This window comes from Necator americanus, chromosome II (assembly GCF_031761385.1).
Source record: "Necator americanus strain Aroian chromosome II, whole genome shotgun sequence".
Lineage (NCBI taxonomy): Eukaryota > Metazoa > Nematoda > Chromadorea > Rhabditida > Ancylostomatidae > Necator > Necator americanus.
Window position 1 is genome coordinate 12,840,558 of NC_087372.1, and position 21,238 is coordinate 12,861,795.

General features: G+C 39.9%; 3 protein-coding genes across 4 annotated transcripts; 1 reads left to right on the plus strand and 2 right to left on the minus strand.

Annotated features, from left to right (window-relative positions):
• Positions 1-437: 437 nt before the first annotated feature.
• RB195_017671 (uncharacterized protein) lies at positions 438-4,266 on the minus strand (the record flags this gene model as incomplete). 2 transcript variants are annotated; one of them, XM_064184765.1, is made up of 10 exons in its annotated part: positions 438-573; positions 1,043-1,203; positions 1,257-1,347; positions 1,416-1,523; positions 1,604-1,721; positions 1,801-1,944; positions 2,021-2,142; positions 3,733-3,819; positions 3,913-4,114; positions 4,194-4,266. In XM_064184765.1, 10 exons carry the CDS (start codon positions 4,264-4,266, stop codon positions 438-440), a joined length of 1,242 nt encoding a protein of 413 aa, XP_064040646.1. The 2 variants fall into 2 exon arrangements, with proteins under 2 accessions (XP_064040646.1, XP_013305154.2); XM_013449700.2 differs by lacking the exon at positions 4,194-4,266 and having other exon boundaries at positions 3,913-3,959.
• On the minus strand, positions 4,076-7,750 carry RB195_017672 (uncharacterized protein; the record flags this gene model as incomplete). The annotated part of the gene is made up of 4 exons (XM_064184766.1): positions 4,076-4,114; positions 4,194-4,269; positions 5,624-5,675; positions 7,672-7,750. 4 exons carry the CDS (start codon positions 7,748-7,750, stop codon positions 4,076-4,078), a joined length of 246 nt encoding a protein of 81 aa, XP_064040647.1.
• An 11,560-nt stretch (positions 7,751-19,310) lies between these two features.
• On the plus strand, positions 19,311-19,688 carry RB195_017673 (uncharacterized protein; the record flags this gene model as incomplete). The annotated part of the gene is made up of 1 exon (XM_064184767.1): positions 19,311-19,688. The coding sequence occupies one exon, from the start codon at positions 19,311-19,313 to the stop codon at positions 19,686-19,688; it is 378 nt and encodes a 125-aa protein (XP_064040648.1).
• Positions 19,689-21,238: the final 1,550 nt, after the last annotated feature.

Consider the following 21,238-nt stretch of genomic DNA (forward strand, 5'->3'; position numbering starts at 1 on the left):
TGTTGTGCTTTCGGTGACTTTGCAGTAGTTGTTCAACCTGATTTACTGTAGAGCTGTATTACAGTTTACTCTCACCCTTCAATGTTCTGATTCAAATTGTTGTCTACTCTCTCGCCTTGTTATTGTTGTTTTCCAAATGGATCTGATAGTTTATTGCGAATTAGCAAGTATAAAGTGAACTCAATACTAATATACTTTCTCACCGGAATACATGATATTAAAAAGTGATCCGAAATAAAAATCTAGGTCACCGTAATCTTGTGGTCACAGACTCGTTGAAATCAATGTAATGTATGAACTAAACTGGAATTGTTGAGCTGTACATGCGAAACATAAAACTTTCAAGCAATTTGAAGAACAAAACAGTGCAGAAAGATGATGGAAGACATAGTATTAAGTAACAGCGCATACGTATTCAAGAAGCCTCTTAATAATATTCATAACATACTTCGTATATCCCAAATCATAACCACCCTGTTCTGGGTAGCCGTCACTAGCCTGCCTGAAGTCTCCTGGAGGTGCATCGCTGTCACACCGCTACGAATTTCATGTTGGACGGAGAGCGGAGTGAGACTAAAAGTCAGTATCGACTAGTTATATTTAGCTAGAAAAAAAGGAAAACTGATTCAGCAGCAAATTCAGAATTTTTGCTGTTGCTTGTAAAGTCCTTAAAACATGACTCCATATATACAATCAAGTAAACCATCTTGAAATGTGGTTTTTATATTTTCCCTTGGCCGATTCTGTCGAAACATCAAGTGCAACATTCAAGCATCCACTGCATGGACATGATTTCCTTCTAATGAAAATGCGACTGGAGATGAATTAATCATCAGAACTATTCCCCTACTTACTCTTCTCGAAAGTACTTTACGAATTAATATTACAAATAAGATTACGGTGGTACTATAGTGCTGAACAAATTCGAGTTAGACAGCGATAAATGAGGAACTTTCAGACAGCAGTTTTTTTTTTCGAATTTTGTCAAACTACAGTCCAGTTGCATATAGAAGTGTAATGTTAACAATTACAAACTACCCACTTGAATTGTTGGGGATTGTCCTCCATCTTCTTGTGACACATGTTACATATGCGGACTGGCAACTCGTAGCCCATTCGAGGAAACACTGTCCAGTTTGAGCAACAAGATCCGCAAACAGCTTTTCCACATGTTCGACAATGATGCTGTCGCTGTCCCACCGTCTGAATGGTTCTCTAGGATGAAATGAACACTGATCAAATGGAACAGTACACACCTTTCTTTGCCACATGGCAGTAAGATTCCAAAAGAACGGTGCGTCGCAAACTTCACAATTATCAGCGGTTTTCCATCCAGGTGTCTCTAGTCTTGAAAAATTATAGTCACTTGTTAAACTATATGAACAGATGCAAAACTACTTTGCAACTTATCTGACCTGTGAGCAGACATATCCCAGCATACTAACTTCCCTGCATCGTCTGCAGAAAAGAGTCGCGCAGCGCCAGGAGCGACAACGAGACTAGTAATTTTCGAGGAGTGCCCACTAAAATTAAAAAAAAATACTGCAGTTGAGGAAAGAAAGGGAAGAAAACATGTTTAAATAGAAAAGAGTCGTTAACTTACTTGAGTTCGTAGGCTTCGCCACGTTTCCCACCAATGTCCCACATAATAACCAAGTTGTCATGGCTTCCGGAATAAAGTATTTCCTTTGTCCTATTCCACGCCAACGAAGATACAGGTCCTAAAGTGAGAGTTCACTCGTCATCAACATGTTATCATAAATCAATCTGCACAAAAACAACGTAGATAAAGAAAAGCACCTGTATGAGCGCTCAGTTTGCTAACCATCTGCGCTGTCTCTCCAGTGAGTCTCACTACAACTACATTTCCGCCATGGTCACCAACAAATACGAATGGTAAATCAATAGCCATCGCAGTACAACTGCTGTCACAATGAAAAGCGCCTGCAACAACGAGACAGCATAAGAGCACATAGTCTCAACAATTTAGCTATTAAAACAGAACTGATCAAGTGATTACCCCGTTTTATTCCCGTTTCAGAGCAATGCCAGACAACTGATTTGTCTTTTGAACAGCTGAACACTAGTTCAGCATTTAAGGCGATTCCTAGACCAGATATAGGACCAGCATGAATGGTCCACCTGAAAATTATAGTTCATAGCTCATAGACAAGGAATCTAATCAGAAAGTAAACATGTAGTAAGTGAAAAGAAAAGAAGAGTGGAGTGTAAAACAAAATTAGGATTTCCAACTAAAGGTCTACCTCATCACGAAATTGACGATCTTGGGATCTCTTCGCGAATAGGTAGGGATAGCGCGTGTTATTCATGAGTGAGAGCGTGCTCACGCCAAATTCTCTCGGCAATTCAGAAAGAGGCATGTGAAACAGCATGATTTCCCGAACAACTTATTACAGGCTACAAAACGTGAGCAATCCGCAACGCGTTTGCGACTGTGCAGGTTTGGCAATTTCTGTCACATCTTTCAGCTAGATTAATTGGATTGCAGACATTGGACTACGACGGAATTGCCCTCACTCTATCTTGTAACAGGCTGTTACTAAGAACACGAAATCAAGCAATGGTGTTTTACATTCTTTTTCCGGACTACCTTAGGAGGAACTGAACGTGATCACACTCATATTCCAGAACCACACCCCTACCCTTATCTATTCGTGGAAAAATTCCAAAATCGGCAGCTTTGTCATATGCTGCTCTTAAGAATGTTTGTACGGATCGGACACTATCAACTATTTAGTGAAAATGAACTTTTTTTCAGTTTGCGACCTCCTTCACTTCTGGACGATAGGCGAAAGGACTCCCTTCACCTGAGAAGGATCCGGGTCCTCCCTATCGCACCTATGACATATATATATATATATATATATATATATATATATATATATATATATATATATATATATATATATATATATATATATATATATATATATATATATATATATATATATATATATATATATATATATATAGTATAGTTAGTTTATACATGAGAACTTGGTGAAGTTGCGACACGCTGTACCGTAAGTTCGTCGCTATATTAACTAACAAAGTATTTTTCTTCAAATGTTACAGTTTTGACCACTTTACAGAGAACGGTGTAATGTTTTACTCAAACACAAAAAATTATCAACTTATATGGATGCAAAACGAAGATTCCTCTGGATTAAGAAACGGATAAACGGAAGCTATGAGAAGAATGTTGAAATCAGAAGATATTTTTAAGCTCCACTACTACATATACATTTTATTGTAGAGTAATCATGACAACGACTTCTACCCCATCTAGTTATATCAGCTATAAATTCAAACGATCAAGAGTGCTGTGTGAAAATTAATTAGAATTATTCATTCTAAAGAGGTGTTGTGCATCCAGAAATGATAGCTAAGTTATAAAAATGTATCTAAAAGTACTTCATATCGTTATGGTCTCAATGTTATGCGCACTACAATGTTAAAAGACAGTTGCGAGTTGATCCTAGCTTTCGATGACTTTTCTTTCATCATTGCTGCAATTTGGTGGTCCTACAGCAGTGTCCCGCAAATATTTACTTTTGGGCATACATAGTTTCTGTGATTTTGTTGTCGTACTTCATGTTTTCAACTCTCCAGGAGTAGAAACTATTAAAGGACAAAAACAAGTAGTATCGCAAAAAAAAAGAAAAAAAAACTCAGTAAAAACAGAAGCATGAAAAGTATAGAAGAGATTACCTTCTAGCTTCGGGGTCGCTCATGGAGTTGTAGTCATCTGCGACATGATATTCGTATACGTGACCATTGAGAAGGCCCACAAGAAGTCTAAACATGAATACTTGCTCTGATAAGGGGAAAAAGTTCGTTAAGAAAACTCTGAGAAAACTGTCAAAACTTGAAGAACTTTGTGAAGAGTACCGAGAAGTTTCTTCACTGTAATGAATGCAAGTGGGAGCCACAGGCATGATCTTGTGAATAGATGGCCAAAACTGTCCATTGTCTCGTTTGAGATAAAGTCTGACGGATCGATCATCGCTTGCCGTCCACACTCCTTCCTCCTTGGATAACAGCACCACATCGTTTATTCGAGCCACATGACCTTCGATTTTGTGAAGCAAAGCTGAAGTATGACCTGCGCTGTATTGCCGCATATTAACCGTTGAAAGTGAGATTGACTTTAAATTGCAATTTCAACTAACCTGGCCGTGCCTCTTCGCCAATGCTATTGGCACTTGCCGAAGATGTAGGCCGTGAGTTGATGACGGCAGACATTTACTGGAATCAGACCATCTCATGTCATTAAGCTTCTCATGCATATGACTTAAAGGCATCACCCCACGAATCTGAGGTGGTACGGATTCCAGGTGGAGTATTCGTATAACGGGATCGTAGAGTATGGAGAGAAGGGTGATCCCGTCTACTTCTTCCTAACTGTCGTAAAAACGGCCCGGAAGATACGGCTTCGAGCGATCCGGCGAGCTATTTTCTACAACGGGTTCGATTGGAGCGCGCCAGCCTTGTGCACGCGCCGCATCTTCCGGACCGTTTTTTACGGCAACTAGGAGGAAATGGACGGCATCACTCCTCTCTCCATAATCTACTATTCGGTATAAGAATACCCCACCTGAAATCCGTATCACCTCAGATTCGTGTGGTGATGCCTTTAAACAAATACAACGCTAATGAAGAAACATGCAAAGTTTCTGCGAATATTGATTGCTGAATCAGATGATTTTGCACGCATCGGGTGAAGAAATCGTAAGCAGTTCCCCGACGGGGTTTCGAAACAACAAAGAGAGAAAACATAGTAGGATTACATGGGGCTCTACAGAATAGATGAAAAAATGCAGAAAAAATTCTTTCAAACTAGAGCAGTCCTTTCGCTCTATTACAGACAAATGGAAAATTTATTTCTCAAGCACAAATATAAAGAGTGGTTGAAAATAAGAACAAAACGAAAGAGAAATGAACTAGGAACAGGCAGTCATGAGATCAGAGCAGTATTAGTAACCTGTAAACTAAAGGTATGAATAAATTAATTCATACACTGACAGGAAGATCCGTTTCTGTTCCCGCAATGCATTCCGAAAAGAGGGTCAAATACGAAAAATAAATGGTGTTGAAAGGACTAAGAGCCCAGAGACGTGTAATATACACAATTTTTTGTGTCCTAGTAAGCTGACACTAATTTGTCCTCGTACGTCTACACCTTCACAATGAAAGAAAAATGGATTTCGTCCAAACTTCTTCTGACACAGTCTTTAGCTTGCTTAGGATAAAATTAACATAGTTGATCTGAACAATTAGGATACGTATGTAAGATATGTTGCATTCTGTGAAATCTGTTCAGGCATTACACACCGGTACTATATATCTGCTAAAGATTATTGCTAATACCACATTGCACATTACACACATCTTTCGCTCTTTCATTTCCCTCACGGTTTTCAAAACGAGACACCAAACACGTCGCCGGAGCCGAAAACGTAGTTCGTATAAACTCATCTCCAAAACGTTTTTCTAGGACAAGGATTATGTGGGGATTAAGAGGAAGAACCGGTGTATGGGAGTTAATCATGGTTTAAACTAGAACTTTTTTATAAAAAATTTTTTATAACAAATTACATACCTGACAGCTGGGAGCAGTAGTAACTGCTGCAGCAATGAGTCGTGGCAATCTCCTCAAAATATTCTGGAAATGAAATAATCGGTGGATGAGTAAGGGGGTTACGAAAGCACGAACCGAAAAGAGATATATGAGGAAGAAAAGCAATCCCAAAATCATGTGGAGTCGAATGTGAAGTGTCCGATAAGAAAGAGAGAATCCACAAAATCAGGTTCCAAAGCGGAAATTGCGAGACTTGTTCAGACGCTGTTCGTTTCGCTTTGATACCGAAGGAAAACCGGAGAAAAATTGAAGACAATTGACCGCATGGAAACACAACAGAGCGGGTTCGCTGATGACACTTGCGACAAACTCCACCGTTGTGATAAGCTACGTGATGTGGACAAGTGAAAAAATCGCATTGGTCGCTGAACCGCATCGCGGACGCCGCGCATCCGGCAAAATAACCACGCGATATTTCGGGAGTGAATGTGCTTTGCGGTGTTAGTTTCGCTGGAAAGTGTTCCTCAAGGAGACAGTCGCCTCAGGTGCTGAGAGGGCTGAAGGGATACGGTAAGGCAGTTTTGGACAAGTGACGGAGCAGCCATGCAAGTTTCCGGCTGTATGAGATTTCCCGCTCTTTCTCCTACTCTATTTATTTATTTATTTATATACGATAGCAAAGCTTAGTGTGCGCTGTTTACAAAGAAATGCCATCCTCGTAGACGATATTAGATTTTCCGCCTGAAGTGATTAGGACAGAGCACGGTATGCTACAGCTCGAGGCTCAGCTATGATGTGCAAAGTCATAGTTGGGTCAGAACAACTTTCTGTCGTGTTGGGACCATTGCTTGCCGTGAGTGGCTCTACTTGCTGAGACGAGTGGAGCTAGCGAATGTCCGTACTCGATAGGAACCGTTAGTTCCACCGCCGAGTTTCGAGCGCAGCTGCTTAGGCGCTGCGCGATCCCTGCCAGCTTCAGGTGGTTTTGATCTTACTTTAACGGGGTTTTGCCTGTGTTTCCGTTTGGCAAAGTGAGTTTCTTCCTGTTCCCTCCATATGCCCCCAGAAGCGTGCTGTAGTGTCAAGCTAGCGGTCATTGTCGGAGGGACCCCTGTTGCTGTCGCTGCAGTTCGCGATGGTCCTACTTTGATCTCAGTCGTATGCTCCACCGTAGCGCTTCGAACGCAGACGGATACGCAACAGCACCGAGAGCTTTATGTCGTTTTAATCCGAATGTACCATCGAATCGTTTTGGAAGAGGAAACATGCAGCGACACATCACTGCAATATGGATAAGAATTAGGTGTTTGGATCCCTTCGGCGTGCACCGATGTGTTCGACTTCCATTCAGAATCATACAGGATTACGAATGTCCCGAACGCTCATTCAATTTTGGCAACAATTCGTCGGGGATAATGTTTCACGTCAGTGTTTTTGGTGTCCTTTTAGGCAATCCTAGTACCACCTCATCGATCCGGAAAGGTAGAGAACTCGGCTAGCCAAGGCCAGATTCGAACCATCGACTGTGCAGACGTAGTAGAACCTTCTACCATTGCGCTACATCCCCTTCTCATAGAATCCGTGAAGATGCTAATTACCGCCTCACGAATATAATATCATTCATGAAGCAACTTTATAGATGGTGGAGTCATGGAGTGATTGGGCCGGATGAAACAGGATTCTTGAAATCTATAAATTAATTCCTTCATTTCTTGGAAGTAACGACAGCGAAGCTCGTGCTCCTTCATAAAATCCGTCCCAGAGAAGTGGAGTCAGGCCAGAAACTTCAGAAGTTCGTCGTTCCTGATGCCGCAGACACTGACAACGGAGCGCACCGCAAAGATCAGGAGATTTGATGTGACCGTAACCACTGTAAATAGGATCAAGAAAGTATTTTGAGGAGCACATTCACTACTGACATAAAAAGACGAAAAAAGCCCAGTCGAATCTACCTGATTTCGTCGATTTGAAACTTCTGGGAGAAACTTGGGAACCATACGAAGAGACTTTATTTTTACTTCGAGGAAATATTCCACCGAGCTTTTATACCACGCAGTTGTGGTTCAAACTGAGCTCTTTTCGCCTGTGCGAGAATGCGTAAGTAGCTGTCCAGGCCGCTGCGATGGCAGATGAGGCCATGCCGACCATCTGGACAATCGCGCAATCTTGATTCACGCCTTGCTGCTAACAAACAAGGATATGAGGATTGAAACTATGAAAAAACTGTGAGAATAGTTCGCATAAGGTTTTGTCAACATTGGTTTGAATGCTAGAAATTTTTGCATGTGGAAAAATGTATCAGAAAAACACTCAAATTCGCATTTTGCAATTTTCCACCAGAACTGGTGACGCATGAAAAGCAATTTCACAGTGACTATTTTGCAAATGTTTTACGTTCTCGTGTAATAGTTGCTCTTTGTGCTTGTGTCCTCAGTAGTAAATTGGGTCTTTTTTTGCGTTTTGTGACAAAATATGTGAGCAAATATATCATATCAAGAAACCACGAATATGCTTTTGTGAGTTCACCATTTCTGAGGAATCATAATAATTTCCCCATTTGAATAAATTTGGCTTCGAATTCTGTTCGTGAGCGGCAAAATCTGGGGATGTATATAGTATAGCGTGTATGTGGAAATTGGAAACCTCTCGTAAGCAACGTGTCACTGCGTTCGTGCATTTCCTACAATAGGATCGCTAATTCTACGATAGAAGACGAAAAAGACGAGGATTCTCGTCTTTTTCGTCTTTTTTCATAGGTCGCCTCAATTTGATCTTTATTATAAGATCTATACATCAATAGATTCGGTATTGCGAGCTCTACCGAATGAATTTAATAAGAACTTTCAATAGCTATCAGGGAAACCCTTCTTGAAAAACTTACCAGCGTATGCACATTAACGGAGAGTAATTACTGTAGTACCTCGGCTTATAGAAGAAAATACTTCGTTTCAGGAGTTAGGAGAATAGGTTTGAACAGTGAGATAAATAATACAGCTTCTCGCAATGTGATTGTGGAACGTTTTTCAACATGAACTCGGCTTACAATAGGGAAAAAGTTGAACAGATAGGGCGGTGCTCCTTAAACGGAAGCAACTGTCTTTGATAGGACCCCAACTTTGAGATGGAAACCTTTGAGGTGATGAGAAAACCTTCGCTGCCGAACTCCTGTATAATATTATAATTAATCGTTCAATGAATTCGCTTACAATCTTTTTTCATAAAAAAAAACTCGCAGCTAGGGAGAAAGAAATCTTTTTTTTTATTTTCGAGAAGCATGTGAACGAAATGCATCAGAAATAGTTCAACCAGCTACAGGAATGTGACGTTTGAAGTAATACTCATAGTCACTAACGTCTCTTTCAACAAAATTAATCAAACACGACCATAGTATGAAGTATGTACATGTAAAGGCATCACTCCGCAAATCTGGGGTGGTACGGGATTCATGCGGGTAATGCCTATAGAGGGTCGTAGATTGCGGAAAAGAGGGTGATTCCTTTAATCTCTCCCTGTATCAGCGTAAACGAACGACTCCGGAACGCTGTTCATTGCCTTTTGCGCTGCGCCCCGCCCCGCCTGCAAAATCCATTCGGACGAATCGCAGGAGTGGACGGGCGCAAAGGTTGCGCATTGCATTAGAAACTGATATTCTCACCTTTAAATGCACTTCAGTCTGTATATAGTGTGCAGACATAATGTAAATCCGTGAGCGACTACAAATGACAAAAATTTTCTACCTCATTCCCTCCTTACCAGAAGATAGCACCGATTGCAATCCCGATGTAATCAGCAAGTATTTTTACGTGATCATTGAATGTTCCACTTCGAAAGTTTCCTTTGGTGAGAGGAGCATGTACAGATTAACGGAGTTTAAGAAGGACGTTTATTGCACGCTATCCGCTCCAGTTCTTCTCTGGAATTAGTGGGATTGTGGAGAAGGTACCACGCATGCAACAATGCACATCGAACTTACGGCGGTTCACATTCCATCTCGAGGTGGTAGATTTCCACAGTCCACTCTCAAGGTTTCATTGATGGTGCAATATTGCGTTGGCTGGAGCCTAAAAAACAGCAGAATTCCCAACAGTTTAAATGGAAACCTCAAAAGTACCATTGTATATCACTATCTGGATCAACACTGTGAAGATCTGAAACTTTGGAGATTTGGTGATTAATGATCTTCTTCCGGGAAGTTCACTTTGCGCAGCCGACGAAGGTACGCCACACAATTTCCACTTTTTTACTTCAATCCTTAGATGAGTCTTTCCTTCTGCAGAAGCATTTAGGATAATACAAGTGTAGTGCTATTCCCTAACACTTTCTTCCTCTCTTGTTTCCCTGCAGTTGGCCAGTACCTGAGCTGTTAGGAAATTTTGATGTCACCTGCCTAACCAAACACTTTTGTCAAGGGAACAACCTGACAATGATAAAGGATAAAGTGCATGGAGTTAATCAATCCGTTTGGGATGCGCCACCATGCTCACTTCAATTCAGAATCGTTTGAGGTTTACGAACGTGTAAGTGGCCTGTAGCCGACGTGTCAAGTCAGTCTCTTTGTCCTCCCAGAGAGGTCTGGTACCAATTTATCGACCCCGGGGGGATGAAAAGCTTGAGCACCAGGGCGGATTCGAACCTCCGATCGATCGTGCAGACAGCGAAACCTCTTGGAGACAGCGCCACACCTGATACTACAAAAGCATACCTATCATACCTTCACCCTTGCGTGTGAACCCAGGTAAACTAACCAACCTATTCCTGTTATGATCTCTTAGCGATTAATGATCTTTTATGATCTTAAGAAAAAGTACTAGGAGTTGAAATCGGTTGAACATGAACAAGGTATTGCCCATGTTCGATTGTCTTTGAATCTCGGCATGTTGAAACGTAATTTTTAATTGATTTCCTTGAACTGTAGCCAAGATTGTTATTGATCGTCTTCATTAGCCAACGGCTAACGTTTCGGCGTTATCGCCTTCGTGAGAGCCTGGAAAGTTCAAAGCCAAGGTATGACGAACAAAACGAACAACGCGAACTGAACAAGGTATGACGAGAAAAACGCTGACAAAGTATGACCGACGAGTCTAGGGTAAAGACTAGGGCAAATGGACTGATCACAAGTAAATCTTCATCTCTCGGTGATGCATTACTCTAATTCGAACGTAGATTCTCGATAACCATCATATCTGCAACGATGGTAGTTATAAACGGGTCAAAACGACAAAACGAACAACGCGAACTGCAGGGATGGGTGGCGGTAGAGAGGATCCTTACACGATCCCAACCGCTTCGCTCCAGTTCGAGCGCAGCCGCTTACGCAACTGTCTGCGCTTTATTTCGTTTTGACCCAACCATATCTTCATGCTACGTAAGAAGGGGGGCTTGTGCCGGCGTGGGTCGCTGTTCTATGAAGCATGAAGATAGCTGACAACGTACTTCGTAGGCAAATTAATCCATCATGTTACGAGTGCAGAAAAAAATTGAAAAATCCCACCAAAACCCTGGAAGAATATTTTTACTTTGCAGTATGTAATAGAAAGACGAATGGCCTGAGAAGCGACGGGAACAGTGTGCTCAGAGCATCAAAGCGGAATCACAAATCAAAACTAAAAGATTCGACTAGTTTCGGTGGCCTGCGGTCCGCCCGCGAGATGTATAGTGTCATGCGGTGGTGTGCTAAAATTCGCCCTTCTGCACTTGAGATCTGTGATCCGTCGTCTTATTAATTATATGGTATTTATGCAAGTAAACTCTCCGCATACCGCAGAAGCTGGCAACTTTCCACTTCCGTGTGAGAGGAAAAACAAAACTTTCAGTTCCCATCAGATGACGAGCCAAGCATAACGGGTAGCATTTGTAGCTACTAAACTAAATAAGCTTAATAAGACTAAATAATGTGATTTTAGCATTGACCGCTTACAAATAACCCGTCACTTTTTTATTTATCGAACTCAAATGTGAAATTTACGTAAGTTCGTCGCTGAACTTGTTCGACACTGGAGAATAGGTGGGTGGTGGTAGCGTCGACGGATGGATTGCGCAAGAGTTTACGATTACGGCGCTAAGCGCATCAGGTCACATTGTAATCATATTCCGTGTCGTTGAGTTCGTATTTTGTAGAGTTTCGATAGGGTATCAAAGAGTCTTCGCTTTTCGGGAGCTATCTATCGCCTGAGTTCGTTGTTTCGATCCTCTTAGGACCTCTTTGGATTCCAAATAATCTTCGTTTGATTTTACTGTCTGTGCTGTAATGATCCTTGCCATTGGAGAGATGTAAAGGCGACCTCCAGAAAGCTGCCATCAACACATGTGGGAGGAGCGTGCGGGCTTGTGCCCTATGCAAATGAGTCTGAGGATTGTTTACGCGATTGGCTCGTTGTTTACAAGGTCACGTTGTTGGTGACTATCGCCGACATACACAGCCCATCGGTCAGTCACCCTGAGGACATGCCCTCTATTATGGCACCCGCACGCAGCAGTAGCTCTTCCGTCCAATCTATGGTTTTAATGGGTTCTTGCGATGTGTTTGAGGTCAACAAGGGTTAGAGGACTCGGATTACTGGTGCAGATCCACGAAACACATTTCTGTAATTTCACGTGAATCTCTAGAAGACTTTATTTCTAAGCAATTTCTGTTGAAATCTTCATTCTTGAGTCTTCTCCCACATTAGTCTATTGAATAATTTTGATTTTTTTTTTGAAAACTGAAGAAAATAGTTTACTGCTGTGATGTAAGCCTATCTAGGCTTTCTCATTCTTGGATTCCGCACATTAATGTGAAGTTCTGACCTCCTCTTGATTCGTTCTTTTATCTTCTTTCTTTCTTTCTTGACTTTCTTGTCTTTTATCCTTCTTACTTTCACATCCACAGATTCACACAATTGATCCCAATAGAGCTAAAAACTCGAATTATATGGTTGTTCTTCCGAATTTCTTAAATAAATCATTCAGCTGGCATCTGAAATAATTTTGATTTTTTGGGATTTTCACCTGATAATAATTTTCTCACTAATTTGTTTACTTTGCTATTTGAGATGTGTTTCTAAAGGGTGCATGGTTATCACCGATAATACCAAATGTGGTTTTGGCTGGACTTTTTCTTCTTAAATCCATCCTCACATCATGGTGTTCGGTGTTTGTTTGTCAGCCTTTATGTTGTTTGTTTGTATTGTTGTTTGGGGCATGTTTACAAAGTAAGAAGTATTCGTTTTCTTCTACAGTAAATCTACTATAGTGTAATAGCATAGAGTTCTCCTATAGACTAATGTAGACTACCATAAGGTTAGTTTATATTCTTAGTTTCATTTTTTTTATCATTTATTCTTTCATGAGAATCTCCTAAAAATAATGTAGTGAAATCTTTACAGTTTGTTGAAAAAGACAAGTGAGAAGTGCGAAATTAGACCAACCATGCTAATTTTGTGTGAAACGGCCTGTGTAAATATACACGAGAAAGCAAACAATTTGTCAAATCGCATGCTGTAACAAACCGCAAGTATTATTTGTTTTTTATTTGCTCTTCGTATTTTCACGATAAACAAAGTGTTCCTAGAAATCTATTCCCGGTTCACGTATTCGTAATCCATTTACTTTACGCTATTTCGTTGTTTGACTGCTGGGAAGCTATGTCTGGCTGAAACGTGACATCAAGTTCGAATTTTTGGCATTTTTTCAAGAAAATTCCTTCCTGAGGACCTATGATACTTACTATCATTCAAATAAGAAGCAACTATACAGGAGATAGTTCCGTGTGTTCGAAATGTTCATGAAAAATGTTCGGGAAGCAGCACAATGAGCAAGCGAGAACACGGAGAATTGAAAATGTATTTATTGAAATGTCTCGAAAAATTCCAAGAATTTTTCTTCTACAGAGTTACCTTGTGGATATATGACATTTAGTGCAATCAAAATAACCACAGATCGATGGGACTATTTCATAAAATCTGCAAAGGTCTTTCTCTTAGTTGTTTTTTTCTGATAGCTATTCCCTCCGCATTGATTTACATAATTGTCCTTTTTTTAATTAAGGCAACTGTACATGTTCTTTTCTGTACGAAAAAAGAAATCTACAGAAAAATAGAGGTTGAAACATTTTTTTGAACTTAGCAGTAAATTAGCTGGATTTTGCTCCTTATTCATTTCACTGAATTGTAGGGATAGTGTTTGTTCTGGAGCAGAAGATGAGGAACACTTAAAGATGACTACTTTGTATCTTAATCAAAGCAATATGAACGTGTGGGACCCGCATGGGACAGTTGACAGAATTGACGCGTAGATCTTTTCCTACATAAGGATCCATGTTTGCGCAAAATGTTCTACATAATAATATATTATTCTATACTGTACTACATATTCACGTTATTTCCACAAAAACGTTGGTGAACAGCTGTGCATTATGCGCACTGTTCATTTCAAAGTGGTACACCATTTTCTGTTCAGGAGCCACTAGCAATATCACTCAACGAAACGGTTCATTTACTTTGATTGAGAGCATCCAATGGTGCACGGGATTTCATTACTACGCGGCTTATTTGGTTTTATTGGGAAAATACGACCAGCTTTTCATGGCTACGAGCTGGTTTTTGAAATGGTGATTAAACAAATTATAGTGTCAGTTTGCGCTGAATTTGAATAACGCCTGACTCTGTAAAAAAAAATTACGGTATGAAACTTATGATCGTTACTATTTTTTTCTGATAGAAATACATATCGGCGTCGCTTTGAGTTATATAAGGACATAAGGCCACGAAAAAATGCATATATATTTAAATATGAATAAGTGAACATTAACAATAACATAATAACAATGATAATAATAGCAGTAATAATAACTTAATAACATTAAGAGATGTAATTAGAAAGTAACGTAATAAATTACCACGATAAATAAAAATGAGTAGAATGATAAAAAGTATTATTGGTTTTGTGTGGTTCCATTTTTTGCTCTAAAAGGCCCTGGAGCTGAAATCAGCCAATAGAAGCACTTCGCGACGTAAGCAACGTTTCCGTTTGTATGTACGAAAATTTAAGGATCATGACATGATATCCTTTCTTTTTGAATTAACTACTGAGGGGTAATAATATTGCAGAACTGGATAATGACTGCATGCCTCTTTTAAGGCCTGTTTCTTCTCAGCTGTTTCCCCTTGGAATGAAAATTCCTCTGCTTCAGGAACTCACCACGCAGTCTTCTCCAGCGACCACGGATCCCTCGTAGCTTGTCTAAAATCTGCGCATGCAAATCCGTTCATGGTCTTTCGCTCTCGATTTGCAGAAATATTCGTACGAAGCGCGTAATTCATCGCCGTCCGCGAATCCGTTGCATTGTGCATTGGCGGAGATGAAAGAGTGATTGCGTCGTGTGCATGCCGTCGTTTTCACCTTCGTTCGTCGTTCGGTTTCCCTTTCGCCAACGGGTGTTGGGTGCGACTTTCACCGAACGATGATCTTTCTTTTCATTCCTTTGTAGTCAGAATCGCACCCAGATTTCATCTATTCACCTCGTGCCGCGCCATTCTATCGCTTCCCGAACCGGGTTTCCCGTCACCATATGAGTGAAATCAATTGTTCGGCGCCAAGTTCACCAGGTATTAGTTTTCACTTCTACGAGACGAGAAATGAATGCAGGAGCGAATCCGTGGTAAATGCTCAAAAAATTGTGGCGTTCAAGTCGGGTCTCGTCCGTTGTGAATTTTAGCGAATAGTTTTGATAGACCAATTGATCATTGATTATTTTGGCAAGATAGTGATTGTATTTCAGGCGGGCAGCAAACTTTTCCTTTACGGAACGGAAAAAGATCTGAAAAACGAAAGAAACATTCTCCGTAAAGCTTTCTTCTGTTCTTTTCTCTTTCATTTTCAAGATGACGTAACGCTCACCTTTGGAAGAAAAAACGTTTGCAAATTTTTTGCCATCTGGGAATAAGGAGTAGAAATTTTCAAGACCGTTCTCCATTTTATGATCTGTTTTAGTATGTTGAAAGATGAGGGTACACGTGTACACATGATGAAGTGGAATAAGTAAAAAGTTCCGTAGAAAATTTCCAGTAAAATTTTATCGGGACATTTGTAGTCTTTGAACTTTAACATTTTACTTCTTTATTTTGTTTTAGTCCATGTTTGCTGGAGTCTTTCGCATTTTCTTTAGCTTTTATATATTATTTGTTATAGTTATATTAGTTGGGACAATTTCTTTCTCGTGACATGTTGGCGCACCTTCGATAAATAATTGCAAGATAAATAGACAAAAAAGTGAATAAATGAAGAAAAAATTGTGTAAACAGTTGGAGGAAGCTATAAAAAGCGGTGAAGAAAAGTAAATAACCAAATAAATAAATAAAAGTACGAGCGAGTAACATTATATTGCACCGGATCTCTAGAAATGGTTAAAAAGTGGAAAAGCAGAGTATTTACTATCTGGTGCTGATTTTTGTTCACTCCTACACTTACCAATTTTATTGAGTATTGCTGGACGCAACTGAAAGTAGTCTACACCAGATCATCAAAGAAAAAAAACTAAAAGAAAGAGGAACAACCTGTAACTATTCTATGCTAAAAGCTAACAGAACTGTGGCGTACACGATGGACATAGTTGAAGGAAACTATAACAAAGCGGCGAAAAAAAAAACAAATTGCAAATTTATCTAAGTTGTGCAAATTCGTTTCACCGTTCGAATTATATGTATGTAAAAGTTCGTATATTTTCTTAATATTTTTTTCAGGATTCTCTGTCTTGAATGTAATTGAGGAGAACTCCTTTTTTTAAGACTTTATTTCTTTCTGAAACTCCTTTATTTCCTATTCTCTTTTTTTCGCTCCTTATATTTATAATCCTATTGCGTACATCGCTTTCCGTAGTGCTCGGATTCCTTACACTTCGTTCCATTATCAATAGCATGTTTAGATTTATAACTGTTTAGTTTTGTAGTGGATCTTATGTTGTCAGATGATTCTTCATGAATTGATTTTTTGAGGATTTGAAACCCAGAAAGAGTAAGTAATGTTAATGTAAGTAGAATTGAAGAGTCTAGTTTTAAGCGAACTTTTCTCAACCATTTGTCGACCATTCCTATTTTCGGTTATTGCTTATCTTATCCTTGAGATCCCTTGACCTGCTAAAATTAGCTCAATAAGTCCTTCAGACGTGGCCAGCGCCTCTTTTCCATAAAGGACCTCGCGGCTCATTAGGGAAAATTCGCTTCGGCTGAGAAAATGACAGGACGAGGATCAGCACGTCTGAACTACGACAATTCAGTGATTAATGCGTTTCTGCAAGGACATATCAAGTAGGAAGGAACGATAATTTGGCCGTCGGTTGTGTGGCGAAATGAACGGGCCCAATTTGAGGATGGATCTCTCTTTCTTCTGTGCGAAGAATCAATTTAGGTTTAAGGGTCAGTTCACACCCGTCGCTGCATCGGCCCGTCGCGAGGTCGACAATGCGTCTTAGTGTGGTGAAATTCGAATAATTTTCAGTTGGTGTTCCTCGCCGATCATGACGGATTCTCCTGTACCTTCGCAACATCTTCGTGTGTTTGCCTGTGGAAGACCTTGCATGGTTGTTTTCGGCTGGTGGCAGCGTCAGGGCAGGTGTGGTGCCGTCTGTCACCGATGCTGCTGCCGCCCCAATATGCGCTGTTTGCCTTCGTTGTTTACGGCAGGTGTCAGGTCAACTACACACTTTCACCTCACTCACTCACTCACTACTCGTTTCCTTCATTATCCCATCAGGTCACGCTCCAAACACGTGCTGGTTTTTCCTTCAACTGCTTCTCTTTCATACAAAGAACTTCTCATCGTCTCCATCCTGAGGATCCCTCAAAAGTCCTACTAAAATCATTCGGGAAGGATAATCCCTCCGCGTTATTGTTTATCCCATCCCTTGGGAAAATTCCTGGAGGAGTTTATCTGACTATTGGAATGTGGTGAACTTTCTCATTTACAACTTTCACTGCTGTCATTTTCGTATCGAGGTCCAGATTCCTCTACTGAAGAAAATAACTTTTTTCACGTCACTTGTAGCCAACATCGATGACTTCTCCTTAACAGGTCAAATTATTTCAATCGATCAGCTGGAACCCATAAAATATGAGATGGTTGTGATGGTAAGATAAATGATTAAGAACATAGGACTCCCTTTTTTCTTTGAACCAAACTTACTGCATTCAAGTGCTACCTTCTTTTTTCTTCCAAGAGATGTTTCAACAACATGCATTTCAGTTTTATTCTCTCTTTATGGAATTACAGTACGAATGTACAACAAATCTGACCCTTTTCTCTCTTTTCCTAACTTTTTTCTAAGGAGAACTTCCTAAGAGTTCGATTGTCATTCTAATTCATTAACAAACCTTTAAGCTTCATTAACGGTTTTTTTAAATTAGTGAACGCCTTTTTTTGGAAGGTTTTCGTTCATCCTTGATTTTGGTTTCTTTTTCCTTTCCCCGTCTCATCCAGCTTTGTTAATATCAAGCAACTGGGCGGTGAGGGATCTCCGATCGCATCCGCACCGACCGACTTGGGTCCGATCCGGGAGATCCGTCATTTAATAGGCGTGAACCCACCTACCGACAACCTATAGGTTGTTCAGCAGTATCCAAATCATCCAACGTTTTGTTGTTTTCATGGTTTTGTGAAGATGGTTATTTTGAGATTTTCTTTTGTTTATCCCTGAAAGTTGCTTATAGAAAATGAAAGTGTCCCAACAGAAAGAGAGATAGCAGCAGGAAAGCAATTATGGAGAGTTATGTGTGTATGTTTACGATGTATCAAGTCAATCATGCGCTACCTACATAAACAACTTGTTTTTTTGGTAGGTTAGTACTTTGGAGCGTAGCCTAGAAGAAGTGCGGAAAAACAGCATGAAATTCACTGAAGTGCTCTATGTCTGAGACACTTCTGAATTTGAGAAAAAAAACCGCAAGTGGTTCGTGAAGGTGTCCGCTCTGTTTTTTTTTCACAAGGTCATGCATGTAGAGATGAGCAACTGAAAAAATGTGTTCGTGGCTGAGAAAAAAAAAACAGAAAATAAAAATGAAAACCTTAGGAAAGCGTGAGGAGAAGGAAATATGTATGTATGACCTAAAAAGGCTTTGTTCGTTCATGAACATATGTAAAATATGAAAAAAGTGAACAAAAATCGAAACGATGCCTAATTCGCCGGTTTTTGTCCAAGAACCACATCGTAATACTAAGTTGCAATCAAAAGATCAATGTCTTGACATTCATGGTAATTTTTTTGCGAACTTGTTTTTGTTCTCTGTTCGCTACCGATATTTCTGCACTTTTTTAAACTTCTTAAAAAGGGATAATTCCTCGAAAAAATCCACGACTGATTCGAGGAATATGATCAGAGTGATAGAAAAGGATAGTCCTTCATTTACGATAAGTTGATCCCTTTTTTCCCTTCAACTTTGAAGAATATGGATGATCCACCGAAAATTTTGGCTCCAGAACTAAATATACGATGTTGATGCGATTAGTGGAAAAATATGCTTAAGAAAACTGGAATTAGAATACCACTTTTTTCCCAAAAAAAACCCAGCGTATCGTTCAACTCATAGGGAGCCAGCGCTCGTTTCACATGCGATCTGTCATACCGTATCCACTCATCCTCAATTTAATTAACTAAACCCTCTCTAAGTAGATGATATGATCTACTAGTTGTACTCAGACCGGACGTAAGAATCTCGAGGTATTAAACTGTTCAGAGTGGATGAGCATTGAGGATCAGGAGCAGACATCGTCGATGTTGTTGACCTTAGAGCCCAAATTATTGTTAGTGATCCGCGCAGATGGTTCCGGGACCACAAGTTGCTCGCTCTCGAAACAAAGCCGAAACGCGCCAAAGCAAAGGCGAGCGACACGAAAGAAACCAGTCCACTTCATTGCAGAAAACCAATTGTGTGTATGTGCTTCATACGGTTGGCGGCGACAGCGACACGTGCTTCGCATCAACGCACCAATTCGTCCTTATGAGGTGCGTGAAGTGTTTCGGGATGCTTCTTTGTCTCCCGCCCGCATCTGCCCCATGCCGCAGCCGTCGCCATCGCCTTCGCCGCCGCCACCGCTCCTCCTCCTCCTACGACGTTGAGGATACAGTTCAAGGACAGGTCACACTGTGTTCATACTAGCCATTTAGCACACTCTCTCGTTTTGGCGGGCGTTGTCATAGAGGTAGCGATGTTGTGCGTCGCTACCTCTTTGATGACTTACTCTCATCATATACTACTCGTTAACGTCATCATCCGCAGATTATCTTTTTCTCCCGTGGTCGCACTTTATCGAGCTGCTATTCAAGATTGAAGTATTCTGGGCATTTCTCTCTACGTTTAACGACCACATTATCGATACTGTAGCTATATATGCTTGATTATTTCACATAGAATGTTACAGTCTAATTAATTATCACAAAAATTATTACTAGTCAAAGAATCAGAGTTTAGATTATTGGATTAGAATTTACCATCATTTATATTATATTATGATGAATTATTTGGAATGGTTAAAGTTTACGCAAATTCTTGTCCTTCTCTCCAGGTTTTTTCCCAGCAAATAATCGTTCCATTCATTTCACGCGCGATGCAATTGTAAGGATAAAAAGAAATCGTATTTTTTCTTCAAATTTTCCACTAGAAAAAGCTCATGCGTTCCTCCATTTGTTGTTGTTTTTCTTGCTTTACTATTTTTAAGTGATTCAGAACGGTCAGTGTCTTCACTTCTCAACATTTTTCCTGCTTTTGTGCTTCTATGTAGCTTTTTAAAATTTTCTTTTCCATTTAGATTCCCTTTGTCATGTCTATGGAAATTTATGTAGTAGTGGCTTTAGAAATGATCCTCCCAATTTTTGTTTGTTCAGGTTAATTTATTCTATTATTTCGTAATATATAAAAGACACAAGTGAGACTCAAATTACTGTTACAAGAATTAAGTTCCTTTATTGATTATCCTACCATTTTTCTTCGTTTAACTATTCCTCAACCTTAGTGAATATGAATGAATATGAATATGAAGGTGCAGTGAGTTTGAAAAAATTGTTTTTTTTCTGAATCACAAGAATGAGCAGCCTGCCGTTCGATAAAATTTGATGAAATTTTTACTGCACTCAATGTTCAAATTACTTTCCAAAAAGATAATCTCGCCTAAAAATTGGGACCTTATTTGAGGTCTCTCTGCTTGGTCTAGCAGAAATCCAGTTCGAGTTACATGGAGTTTGTGTGAGCTCTACGGGGATAGACAAAGACGCCTACCTAACAGATTTTTCGTACACTGAAATTCCTTTCGAGAACAAAAAAAGGAAAATGCGCAGTATGTATTGTGGAAAAAATCCACTTACTTATTTCTCGAAATGTTTTAGAGTCGATCAGTATCCGTAGGATCCAGCATCCAGAATCTCAAATTTTTGTTTGATGTTTGAACATCGTTGTTTTGTGTCAAAAACTGATCTTCTAGAAAATCCCACAGAACTTCCGTTTTGTTGATTCTTCTTCTTTTTTCCAATTTTGATCGTACTGTTCCAATTCCATCTTTTCTCTTTTCACCTCTGGGACCAGAGTGCTTTTTGTTGCAGATTTGCAGACGAGTACAGAAAAATCATCCAAAATCAACTTCGTAGGCGTTTTTGTCCATAGATTAAGAATTTCT